The 13,649-nt window shown below is 38.5% G+C and overlaps 1 protein-coding gene across 1 annotated transcript; it reads right to left on the reverse strand.

The window, feature by feature from the left end:
• Positions 1 to 1,956: 1,956 nt before the first annotated feature.
• Positions 1,957 to 12,874, reverse strand: LOC140697252 (chromobox protein homolog 8-like). Its single transcript, XM_072964029.1, has 2 exons — positions 12,860 to 12,874; positions 1,957 to 2,697 (listed from the first exon to the last, which is right to left on the reverse strand). Exons 1-2 carry the CDS (start codon positions 12,872 to 12,874, stop codon positions 1,957 to 1,959), a joined length of 756 nt encoding a protein of 251 aa, XP_072820130.1.
• Between the last annotated feature and the right edge of the window lie 775 nt (positions 12,875 to 13,649).

The raw sequence follows: 13,649 nt of genomic DNA on the forward strand, positions 1-13,649 counted from the left end.
AGGTTTCTGCTTTCATCTTCTGCAGCCCTTATACCCATCAAATTGGAGCCATAAGGTAGCCAGGGCATGTAGGATTCCTCAGGGAAGAGGCAACTTTGAAATTCACTCATCTCTAAGGGTTCTAGTTTTCATTTGCTTTGGGAATATATGGATTCCTTATTTTCATGTTAGCTCAATAATTTGAGCTAAGAAATTAAAAATAATTTGTTATTTTTATACAAATCTATGTTAAATAGTATTTTTTAAGAATTTCCCCAACCTTTTAGCTGCCCCTTTTGAGATCTAGCCTGCTGTATTTCTGGAAATGGAAGTTACTCAATTACATTTTTACTGTATGCTTTTGATTTGATTATGCTTGTTCTCTATCAAGAATATCAACTTTACATATATGTGTTCAATCTCCATTCTCTGCCTCCCTATTAATCTTTTTGTTTCTGGTTTCATTGTTTTTCTTTTATCTACTATGTTTTATTAGAGTTGTTTATGCTTGTCCATAACTCCTGTCATAATTCTTGGCAATTCTAATATCTAATTAGAAGCTGCACTCTCAGTTCCTTACTCTCTCTTCTTCTCTTTTCCTCTACTTCAATCAGTCACTCCCATCTTTATATCTTAATCCTTATCATTACCAATAACTGAAATTACTCCATACCCTCAGTTTCAACATTTCTGCTCTGCCTATCACCTATCTTTCTAGCTCACTCCTAGTATTCTAATGCTAGTAATTCTTCTGTTCCTCTGGGATCTGCAAGCTGTCAATCATATGTGCTTTTCACTGACTCATGCTCACCAGTCCACTCAATTTCCTCAGTTCTACCCTTACCCAGCTTATAGCCCATGGTCTTATATTAAAACACCCTCTTGCATATATGTTCAATTCCCTTGTTCTTCTCTGGCTTTGACAAATGTCAATCTTGGTAAATTCTAGTTTTTCTGCATTCTCCATGTACCGCCATGTAGCTGAATTTAACTAGAGAAAAACACATCCATATTGACTGGTCTCATTTTAAATTCATGACCATTAGCATTAAGAGGATTTTTTTTGGTGCTGTCTGGCAATCATATTGCAGTCTCCATGACCATTTATGGTCCCATTCTTCTATGTTACTCTTTTACATTTTCCCCCCTTTCTCATACCTCCAGCACATCATTCCCCATCCTCACTCTCAGTGCTGCCCTTGCTTCCTGTTTCACTGAGAAAAACAGAAGCAATCAGAACAATTCTTCCAAGTAATCTTCCAAACTCTTCCAATGCCACTCTTCTCACCTACTTGAATCTAGACTAGCCTGTTTCCTTCCTGTCATGAGTGAACAGTATGTTTTAACGCCATCCTTCTGCGTTTCACCTTGTCTACTCATGAGCATCCCTCTGACAAATTGTCTCTCTCCCCAGTATTGTTGTTTTCCTCCTTCACTACTCCATTATCACTCTTGCCTCTCTTAATCAGTTCTCTATTTAGCCACCAGAGTGCTTTACATGTAAATCAGAACATTTCACTCATCTACTTACAATCTTCCAATGGCTTTCCTTTACACTTGGAATGCAATTCAAACTCCTTAATCCAGTTTGCAAAGCCCTCTGTGATCTGAACCCTACATAACTATTGAAACTCATCTTGTACTATGTTCATTCTTGTTTACTACATTACAGTCACAATGGCCTTACAGGACTCACCAACCTTTTCCAACTTCTCTCATTTTTCTGTCTACCTGTAAGATTCTTTTCTTGATATTCATATGGGTGTCTTTCTTTCTTTTTTTTTTTTTAAGAGTTGAAATATATATATTTAGATTTTTTTCTTAAATAACATATTTACATCTAATAGAAAATATAACTCTAGAGATAATCTTTCCAACCAAAACTGAGGGGGAGGAATGAAAGGAGCTGGGGTGTGTGAAGTCAGGGACAGGACAGGACCAGCCAGAAGGCCGCCTCCCACCCAGAAATAAAAAGCATTATACCAAGTTTGCACTCTCACTCTCTCTCCTGCTCTCTTGTCCTGGAATCACCCACCCAGCAATTAATCTTTTCTCTTTAAAAAAGCCTTGGTCCGTGTTACTTTCCTTAATGGTGACGGTCAAAAAGTTTGAGGTCACATCGGTGACCACCACCTTCTCCAGGTTGGTCAGAGAGGGGCTCCAGGATTCTTCCTCTGGGTCCCCCAGGATTCTGGCCACTGGGATCCTGGCGATGAGGGAGGGCCTTCCCCCTTGAGCCCCCATGTCCCGATACAAACCCCCCACAGAGCTGGGGGTGCCTGAGCCATGCCGGACCCGGGGGCCACCAGGGTCCAGGGTGCCCTGGCCTTTGGCCTCCAGGAAGGCGGCCCTGTGCTTTATGACCCTGGCTGGAAAGGTGTCCACAGCCAGTTTGCCCGTGGCCTCAGCTGGGCTGGGGCTGGCCACACCACATTGGGCCAGGTCTGAGTCCTGCCTTCGAGCCAGCTGGATCACACTGTGGCCAGCTGGGAACTTTCCTGCCCCGGAAGCAGCGTCGTCCAGCTTCCTGCCCTTGAGGTAATCTCCGAGGCCATCACTGGGTTCTCCCAAGGGCCTCTGTGAGGGGTCCAGGAGCTCCTTCCGGGGCTTGGGACCTCGCTTCTTGGAGCTGTCACCTGGTGAGCTGGGTTTGTCCTCTGCGCGGCCTGAGCCCTGCTCGTGCTCCCGCTCTCGTTCTCTCTCCCTCTGGGTGTCTTTCTTAAAGTAATGTTCACAGAGAAGTTTCCATGAGCATCCAATTCAAAGGAGGCAATGTCCATCATATTACTCTAATTCTTAGTTACAGCACTTATCATTCAGTGTGTGATTTTTAAAATTTATTATTTATCAATTTTTAAAAGTTTATCCCCAATAACTGTTTAGCTCCATTATAGCATGAACTTTTCCTTCTGCTACATATCCCTAGCACTATATCCGAAGCACACAGAACAGTACTTTATATTAGACATTCAATAAATATGAATGAATGATGAATAAATGAATAGCAGACCTTCAAACTTCTAATAAATCCCAATAAAAGTAACTCAACCTGCTCACTAAGACTTATGTTCCATCACCTTGCTTTAACAAATTAAGTGATTTTTACATTTGTATTGTATGTATTTTAAATTCATCACAACAAGGAAAGGATGGTTTTCCATTCAGCTTTCTCTAAACTTTAATTTGACTAAAAGAATTACATGTGGTCCATAGGAATCATAATTAATGGCATGACTTGTATCTACATTTGATCATTACCAGGACTAGAATGTCTTCAGTAAATAGTGACTAATGGGGCCATCCTTATTCTGTGCTATAGGTGTAAAAAGAAACCAGTGGAAAATGTCCTACCCTTTTTAGTGAATAATGATAATACAAATGTACCAGACATAGGTAGAAGCATGGATTCCTTATTTTTCTACCTCAGATGTTAAGGACATGTAAATGTAACTTAAGAAAATCAGACCACCACAGAGATTTCTCTTTTACCCAAGAAAAGTGAGCCTCCACTTACTTGTCACCTCTCTGTCTATGGCACATCTTTAATGTTTCACATTTTATATTCCCTTCAGCTGAGTATGGAAATAGTTACTTAAATGGTTCCAATGCTACCGTTAAGTGAAAATCTTAAATGTGGAACAGATGTTCAAATATTAGGGCAGTAAAGATATTATTTAGGGCAGCTGAAAAGCAGATAAAAGGGTAAAGGAGATCAAGTCATGATGGATGGGCACCACAATAAGAAGCAGCAGAAGGCTATTGGCATCCAAAGTTGTGGAAACCTCTGCTATGTTGTGAGGGGACCAAGGCTATTAGTACTGAAAAAAAGACCATGTGTCGCCTCTGTTTCTAACTGCCCCATGACATTTTCTGATGGGACAGGATGTCCTTTAGAACAGGAGCAGTGGTTTCTCAAATTACTTCTCAGAATTTGCAGCTGGGATCCAAGGTGGACAAGTAGATGGGACTTTAGCCCCCCACCCTCATCTCTGTTGCTTCAACTTGAGCAGTTCTGCAGACAATTTCATTTGCATAATGAATATTTTGTTATATAGAATTTCACAAATTTATTCTAATTTATCTTGAAGGATTAATGTAGAAATATAGCTATGAAAGTTCTAAATTTCTTTAAAAAGAGTAATGGGGTAGAAGATTTGCGCTACGTTTAGTAAATTCTAAATGTATAATAAATAAAATAGCATATGTTGGCTTAGGAATAGACAGCAAGATTAACTAAATAAGAAGTATATAAACATATTAAAATATATAGGAATTTCTTATATGATAAGGTGTTATTTTAAATCAAATGGAAAATGATAGATTATTTAATATATGACATAGGAGCCCTATCATACAACTGCCAGATGGATTAATAATTTAACTACAAAATATAGCATGCTACCAGTACTTGAATAAAATGTAAGTGAATTTTTTTTTTAAACCTGAGACAGAAAGGATTAGAAAGCTAATCAAGACATGCAGACGAGAAACTATGAAGGGAGCTCAGTTTTAACTGTGTAAAAAGTAATGATGCCCATATGGCAAAACATTAAAAGTAAGATTAAAAGATAAGCAACAAACAGGGAACATATTTGGGACATATAAGCAGAGGAAGGGTTGATATTATTGACATGTCAAGTACTAGTAATACTATAAAACAAACAGCCACATGAAAAAAAATACTATAAGACATTAATTGTAATTTACTGAAGAAATTTAGGTGGCCAATAAATATATGAAAAAAATTAAACCTCATTAGCAATCAAAGATACTATTTTTTAAAATTTGGTTGATAATACATAGTTTTGTCAAACAGGTATAAGGCTTTGCGATTTGGGTACAAACTCTATGGGGGAGCAATTAGTCAATCTCTATCAAAATTTAGTGTACATGCCTTTTGAGCCAGAAATTTTATTTCTAGGAATTTATTCTAAGGATATAATCAATAAATTTTAAAATGTATATAGATAGGTGATAGATAGATAGATAGTTATTCAATGCAGAATTGCATATATTAATAAGGAATTTGAAACAACCTAAGTGTCCACACATAGTAATGGGTAATGGAATATTACCCTGCACATTAGTCAGGATAAGCTAGACTATGTTGCTATATCAAGCAAATTCTAAAATCATGAAGGCTTTACATCTAACTTTTTTCCTTGCTCATACAAAATCTATTGGAAGTCTGGTGATCTCCTCAGGGCACCTCTTTTCTTAGGCTATTTCCATTCTATAGCTCTATCATTTCTATGAAACGCCACTGTAGCGGGGCTGGAGGGCAATGCAAAGGCTCTTCACTGCCTCAGCCTATAAGTGACACACATTTCCACTTAGAACTCATTGACCAGAACTAGTCACATGGCTCTGCCTAACTTCAAGGCAGCTGGGATGTATACTTTCCTGGGTGTCCCAAAAGAAGGCATGGTTGAGCTCTAGCAACCTATTATACCTGCCCATCAAAAATGCTATACATTTTTATTTACTAACACAAAAGAATGTCCACAATACATTTTGTAGGGGGAAAAACATGTTCTGGGTAATTCATTTGTTCAGGGAGTGAAAGTAAGGGGCAATAAGACAGGAAAAATATCAATAAAGATCCCCACATATGAATTGAAAAAATATGGAAGGATTTATATATTAAAAAGTTAATGGTAGTTGTTTTGGGGTCATGGGATTATGAATAACTGTTTTTAACTTAAATTTAGATGATTGCATGTGTCTCCATGAAGCGTAGTAACTAACTGTGCATTAACATACTCTGGTTCATTTAATCCTCTCAGTAACTCTGACATAAACATTTTACAATCTCTGTTTAATACATAAAAATCTACCTCAGAATTTTAAGTGGCTTACCCAATATTAGTCAATAAATATGACTGCAAGCTCTAAATACCATGCTCCATATTTATTTTTTGATAAATGTAACAATTTCTTTGGGATCCTGATTGAATTTTTGTCATTTCAGCAGACTAGGGCTTCCTGGATTCTTTCCATATGGATCCTTCTCTGGGTCTCAAGATACCTGGGAGATTTTTTTTTTTAATGAAATAAATAAATGTAGGGTTCTAGAAAGCCTTCTTGCCTCTTTATGTTTCTGCCCACTTTTCCCTTCAAATTTTCTCCCTGCCTTGTGAAACCTCTTCCTCCTTGATCTCTTTCTTTGCAGACAGTTTTTCAAGAAACAACTATTCCAAGCTCTTTGCTTTCTTCTGTAACCCTACTGCTTTATGCCTGCACTCATTCCATTTGTCCTACTTCCTACACATTGATCTGAGTGTACCACTTCCTTCATTTGGGGAGCCTTCCCAGATCCAACTCATTCTGGACTGACCCTTCCATGGTTTTAGATTTCTTCAGAATGCCTGCACAAAGTAATCCTGCTTTATCACCTACGTGCTTGTATTCCCATGTGTGCCACATCCATTGGTTTACCAACTAAACTTCTGGAAGGCAAAGACTGCATTCTCTATACTCTTTGCTCCTTTGAGATTTCATAACATGGCAGTTGTAGAGCTGAATCACCTAGATCTTCAAGAGACACTTGTGGGGAGCATAGTTAAATGATAGCCCCTGTTGCCACTCCTTTGGCTGTATTCATGGTGAGGCCATGTTTCTCTTGGGCTTCTCCAAACTAATGACATGACAGTGCTGTGCTGGCCTATTCCTGTGGGATGCAGAGCATCTCTAATGAGCAATGTGGACTCACTATACTGGTTTCTTGTGACTGCCATAACAAATTACTGCAAACTGGATGACGTAAAACAACAAAAATATATTCTCTCACAGTTTAGGGTCCGGAAGTCTGATATCAAGATGTTAGCAGGATTGGTTCCTTCCAGAAGCTCTGAGGAAGAATCCATTTCATTCTTCTTTCCTAGCTTCTGGTGTCTGCCAGCAATCTTTGTGTTTCTTGGCTTGTGGCTATATAACTCCAGTATCTTCCTCTGTTTTTACATGACCTTCTCCTCTGTCTGTGTCTTCTCTTCTTATCAGGACACTTGTCATTTGATCTAGGGACCACATGGATAATCCAGAATTATCTCATCTTGATATTCTTTGTTGTATTTGCAAAGACCTTTTTTTCACATAAGGTCACATACACAGATTCCAGGCCGACATAGCTTCTGGAGCAGGGAGCGGACACCATTCAGCCCACTATACTAAGGGGCTCTTGATTCACTTAGCTAACCTTTCTCAGAGTTGCAGTGTGGTCAGAAAACTTTACACCTAATCATGCTTCCTTCTCCTTTCATGAGTGTCAGACCTGCATTGTTCTGAAGGCTCTCCCTGGGTATTCCTACTCCCTGGCCTTCAATCCTTCATAACCATTTCCCCCAATAAATCTCTTGCATGTCTATTCCATTTTGGTGAATGCTTCTTTATATTAAAAAAAATGTTCAATTTATTTAAACTAAAAACAATACCAACAACAGTGCTCTGAATGTCAAAGTGAAGAAAGTCAAGAAAACACAGGTAAATAGTTGGAGTCACTATGACTCTCTTAAGGTGAATGCTTCTTGTAGGACCTGAACTTCCACACAAGGTGTCTGATAAATGCTTTACTGTCTCTGAATGAACATTGATGCAAGTTTCTTCTTTCCATTGCACTTCAGTGCAGGAGTAAACTGAATTTTATATGCAGCATCCTAAGTTTACTGCTTCGTAATTCTTTCTTTTTGACAGCATAGGCCAGTCGTTCTTAACAGTTCTTTCTACCCAGGAAAGACTACCTTTCTAAGAGTCACACTCCCCAGACTGCTGCTCAAAAATGTAGAGAATAAGCTATGGTCAGTCCTGCCCTGCTAGCTCAAAACCCATTCCTTTTTGCTGTCTCAAGAAAACACAACATGATGAAATGACTTGGATAATCTGGAGCTACTCTAATTTATGTTAAAAGTAAATTATTTGTAAACTTTGGACCCCTTTCCTATAATTAGTTCCAAATTCTTTCAACACACTTCATAATTGATCCTGACATACCAGTTTGTTGCAGCATCACAGTTAAGAATATTGCTGTAATCACAAGCAAACAGTCTACAAGTATCCAACAGATGAGTGAGTGAGCAAGAATAAAATCATGCTTTGTGAATGGAATCATAAATCATTTTGCAATCAAAGTAATAAATGCAGTTTAGAAAATACTAATGCACTTCAGTTGGTAATTGCATTTGTCATTATCAAGTGCTCTGTAATCTGGTACTTAGCTATTCTAAAGTCACTCAGGTATGTCAAACAATTAAATGTGAGTCTGGGGAATAGGTTTATTTAGCCTTTTTCAATTATGTAACTATGTATCATGTTTAGTGTTTTTTATATAAAGTCTGTGAGATAATAGTATTTTAAAGAAGAGTGTTGGGAATATATAAAATGACTGTTATATTACAACAGTTGAAGCAGAACAATTGTTGTTTTAAATGATTTCCATCCTATCTATTTCCCAAACCTTCTATAATATCTTGCTGGACTTCTTTTAAGAAATACATTAAAATATTTAAACCCTAGATGTCGATAAAAATCTATTTTTGAATTCAGTAAACTCCAGATTTGAACAGTTCCATGTTCTATGAATGGTGACCACTGGCCACCATGGCAATAGTTTCATGAGAAAAATGTGAAGCTCAGATCATTTATAGATTAAATCAGTAGGTAACAGTATTTAGTTACATAGCTGAATATTGCTGTATATAAAAAAAATCCAATTGAATTATAGCACTTAACAATGAGATCATCTATAACCCCACAGTCCAACCCCATCCCATCCCATCCCATCCCATCCTATCCATCTTTTTGTTTATTTGTAAGAGGAAAGAAGAACTAAATAAGTATGTTTGGAAATGGCAGTCATAAAAATTGTATCTGGGAATGAATTTAATTTAGGAAAATAACCCCTGTGTCTTTAATGTGTGAAAGCATTTCTAGAAAGGTTTTGCTTGGGCCCTGGGGCAGTGTACCTCCAAGATAATTCAAATATTAGCACCTTTGAAGTAGCATCTGATGAAAAAACTAAGATTTCTAAGATGGTGATTTTAAGTGAGCCATCCTATTTTGAGAAAAAGGTCTGTCCCTCTCCATTTTTATAAAAAAAAAAAAGATGGAAATAAAAAATTCCTTTGTGAAATTAAGGGGACTTAAGCCACCATCCCATGGGTGGACTTAAGAGAGCCGTCTCTAGGTAAGTTTTGTTGTTGGACGTTCTTGGTTGAACCACAAAAGTGCCCTAAAAATCTAAATGTCTGTCAGAGGCTCCAATCCTGCACCCTCTGACAGGACTCTCAGCAGATATGGTACTCTAGCAAATGGTCAAGTAGGGTGACCAATGGTCCCAGTTCGCCTGGGACTGAGGGGTTTTCTGTGACATGGGACTTTCAGCTCTGAAATCAAGACATTCCCAGGCAACCCAGAACAATGTGGTCAGCCTGCCAAGCCTCAGGCTTCTGGACCTCACTGGTTGCTTTTCCAGCTGTCCATGGGTTAGTATCATCAAGGACTGTTTGGTTCAACTGGAATGCATTACATCTTATAGCAAGACTAATTACTGTTCTCAAAAAGTCAAGGGAAGAAAGTCGGAGCCACCACTCTTTGCCAAGGTTTCCTCTGGGGCTATCAAACCTCTCACCTGCCTGCCCCAAGCATGATGTACTGAGGTTCTGATGCAATGCCTTGGGATTATGGAACTTGATCTGCCAAGTCTATATTACTGCACGCACATTTTGTCTACAATGGGTTGTTTACTCATTTGTTTAATTCAAGAAACATTTGTTGAATGTTCGTATGTGGGGGCCCTATTCTACTTGCTGCAAATACTGTAATAAACAAAACAGAGAAAGTACCTGTGCTCAGAGAGCTTACTAAAATATAAGGGGGAGAGGTGGTCAATAAAAATATAAACAAATGAAAGAACCAGATATTTTAGTTGATCATAAATGTTCTGAATTCAGTAAAATAGTCATGCTCATTAGCAACCACTAACAAGGAGCAGTCAAATAATAAAGTTCTAAAATAGAGCTTCTCAAACCTTAATGTGCAGATTGCCTGAGGATCTTGTTAAAGTGCAGATTCTGACTAGTAGATCTGAAGTGAGGTTGGAGATCCTGTGTTTCTAACAGGATTTGGGGTATTGCTAATACTCCCAGTTTGGGGACCATACTTCGAGTACAAGGGTCTAAGACAGACTAGGGGATTATGCTTGGAATTATATTTGGAAGGAAGTGCTGAAACTGTTGACCATACTTAGGACAGACAGACTCAGAATGGGTATTGCTCTAGGATTCCTGGAGAATTCTGGGTGTCAGGAGGGACTTGGGACTGAAAATTAACATGGAAACTCTCAAGACAATAGGATGCTTTTTCAAAGAGCTGTAGAAGCCATAGAATATTGTCACATCCCATTTAGCTGTAAACATTAAGCCTAATTCTTACATTGTTCATATCATTGGCTTTTGCTGCATTGAGGCTTCACCTTGATTCCTTAAATCCATGGCTCAGTATTAGAAAGTGAACCAAATATAACCATCTTGTTCTGTCCACCATACCCCTCCATCTCATCTTTGACCTAATATATCACTTACAAGTAAATTTTTTATTAACAACAGGGCTGGAGGGAGGGGTACAAGTGGACTAGTCACCAGTCTCCACAGGACATATGTTGCAAGGAGCAACTTCCTTTGCAACCCCCTTTTTAACTGAGCTGTGAGAAACAGCATTAGAGTAGCAGTAAGTAAGCAGGAACCTCATGTGTGCAGAAGATCCGGGCCCACTGTGGCTCATCTAGGTACCACTTTACAACTCCCATCATCACATCCGCAGAACCACAACACTCTGTGCAAGCCAGAGGGGAAGGCGTCATTGTCAAACCGAAGACAGCTGCTTCCATAATAGAACTAATTGCACACTGCATCACAGAGCTAAATTAGTAGTGAAAACAGTTATAAAAACCGACACACAGTGAAACATGACTCACTTAGGAACTGCTGCCAGTCAGGCACATTGTCATTGGCCACTGTTCAAAAACTCACACCTGCATTTTTGAATAGTAAACATATAAGATATAATTACTAGGAAAACATATGCTGCTTTTCAAATGTGACAACTCTGCTTTTTCCTTGGGACCATGAGTGGCATGGGACTAAACTGACCACAATAATGTTCATTCCTAGGAGTCTTAGCAGATGAAAAAAAGCATAACCAAAGGTTCCAAGCCCATATTCATACATAAAAGACTGTCTTTAACTTAGGCAGTTCTAAGGGGTTTTGCTTACAGGATTCCTTCATGTCTTCTGGACTGTCAGTCAAGGAAAAATTAACATGGAGATGTAAGAAAACTCAGTTCCAAAATACACATGACATTGTGGCTCAGCTTAAATATTCAAGCTTTGGTGAGTTGGAGTGTCTTCCCCAGCTTCCCTCACAGCTATACTGTAATTGCTGTCTCAATAAAAAGCAGATGTTCCGAGAAGACTTCATCAGTTCCTGCAGACTACATGCACACTTCTGGCTTCTCTGCTGCAATTTGCTTTAGAGAATTTGTAGGTTCCCCATATAGCACCTATACACTTCATGCCAGGGACAATGGAGAGGATGTTCCCTCATGGTGGGTAGGTGGTTACTGGTGATAGCAAATAAACTCCTTGGCTTCTGACCAACAAGATGAAGGGTTATGACCACAGAGGAAATGTGCTTTGGGCTAGGGCATGGCAGTTTATCCTTAAACAACAGCTCAACCCTCATCTGATGCTTTAAAGTATTCAAATTGTGTTGAATCACATTTATCAGCAAAGAAGGGCAGGTAGAATTTCATTCTGAAACAAATCACAGAACAAAGTCTGTTCAATGTCCTCTTGAGGATCGTGTCTGTGGAATGTTCCAGCTTTAACTAATGGAGTCCTGGAGTTGCTGATGAGTTGTAAAACTATATAGTGACTAATCCTTCTTTTTCCTGTTCAATTAATTAGTCAAACCTAAACATAAATTCAGAAACACTTGAGAGAACTCTGCTGGTTTTTGTCGGTGCGTAAGAAGTAGGTACTAAAAACGATCAGCATTTTCTTCATGTGAAGGGTGGCAGAGAACTATATAAATATTTTTCAAAGGTCATATTACTTCACAAGTTCTGGAGATGCTTGTGTAAGCAAAGGAGGAATGTGATAATTAGTTTAAGAGTGTGAGGAGTGTGTGTTCTGTTCTAGATGAGGAACCTGTGTGTTGCATTTATACTTTGTCCTGCAATTGTTTACTCATTTGCTTCCCTTCAAATAGTAAGTTCCATGAAGACAGGAACTGTCTTGCTCATTTTTTTTCTTTTTCCTTTTTAATATGCAAGGCAGTGGAATAGACCCTATAGGGGAGAAAAAGAGGAGTGGAAATATAGTACTGTGCTCTTAAGAAGCTTACAGTTGCATAGATAACCACTCCCACTGATGTTCTCTGACCTGTAAAACACTTTCCTCCATCTCCCATTGCCTTCCAAACTTCTCATCTCTATTTTTCAATCAACATGTAATTGACAAATAACATTGTATTAGTTCTAGGTGTACAGCATAACAACTTGATACATGTATATATTATGAAATGATCATCACAGTAAGTTTAGTTAGCATCCATCATCGCACATAATTACCAATTTTATTGTGATGAGAAGTTTTAAAATCTACTCTCTTAGCAACTTTCAAATATGCAATACAGTATTATTAACTATGATCACCACACTGCGCATATCTCCAGAACTTGTTTATCTTATAACTGAAAGTTTATACCCTTTGATCACCTTTACCCATTTTGCCAAATTATTCAGTTTGTTTCCCATCTTATTCATTGTTGAATCCCCACATTTAGCAGTAGGTACAATCACTCTTGACATCTGGAGGGTCTCCCTTACCTGAATTTGCCTCATTGGTCATTCTCAAATTCAAAGTGACTGACAGGCTTGGCTAAGGAGCAACTCCCTGCCCCAGAAGCCAGAGCAAGCTGCTGCTTCTAGAGAAACAGAGAAGTCTGCAGAGCAGCTGCTCATCCTACAGGCTGATTCAAAAGATGAGGCACAAATGTGCAAACTAATTAGATTCTCAGGTCTCATTCTTCAGAGGTCATTTCTGAAAGAGGCAGGAAGAGGATTAGTTAGTCCCTAGCATTACTAGACCAATCATTGAAATGTAAGCATGACAGTTTGGATCCCGAATCTCTTTTCAGCTTTATCAGTTGTTGCAGAGTGAAACTATTAAGCTGTAAGATTTAGAGCAGAGAATAGGAACGGTCGTCCCAGTCATCCTATTGTTTGCATTTATATCTTGGGCCAAATATGTCCAGCCTTTGGAATGCGTAAGTATTAAGTAGTGAAAGTTCAATATGCATGACTCTAAAATAGCTAAGATAAATGTTGAAGAAGCCTAGATTTTCTGGAAATATTTAGCATTGAAGTATAAAACACTGAAGAGTGAATGTATTTGCCAAGCATTGAAAATCTTTCAGAAATCACGTTATCAGCTTCTTGTTAGCAATAATGTAAAACTTGATGCCAGCCAAGTGCTAACAAATAGTCTTTTATGGCTGGCAGCGCACTAATTCCTCGGTCTTAAAATTTTTTTTCTCTCATATGGCAATATTTTAGCAAGCTGTTGAGTTTTACTACTTCAGCTTTAGGAACTGCTACTTTCAAAGCATCAGGGACT

The sequence above is a fragment of the Vicugna pacos genome, chromosome 7, assembly GCF_048564905.1.
Source record: "Vicugna pacos chromosome 7, VicPac4, whole genome shotgun sequence".
In the NCBI taxonomy this organism is placed as follows: Eukaryota; Metazoa; Chordata; class Mammalia; order Artiodactyla; family Camelidae; genus Vicugna; species Vicugna pacos.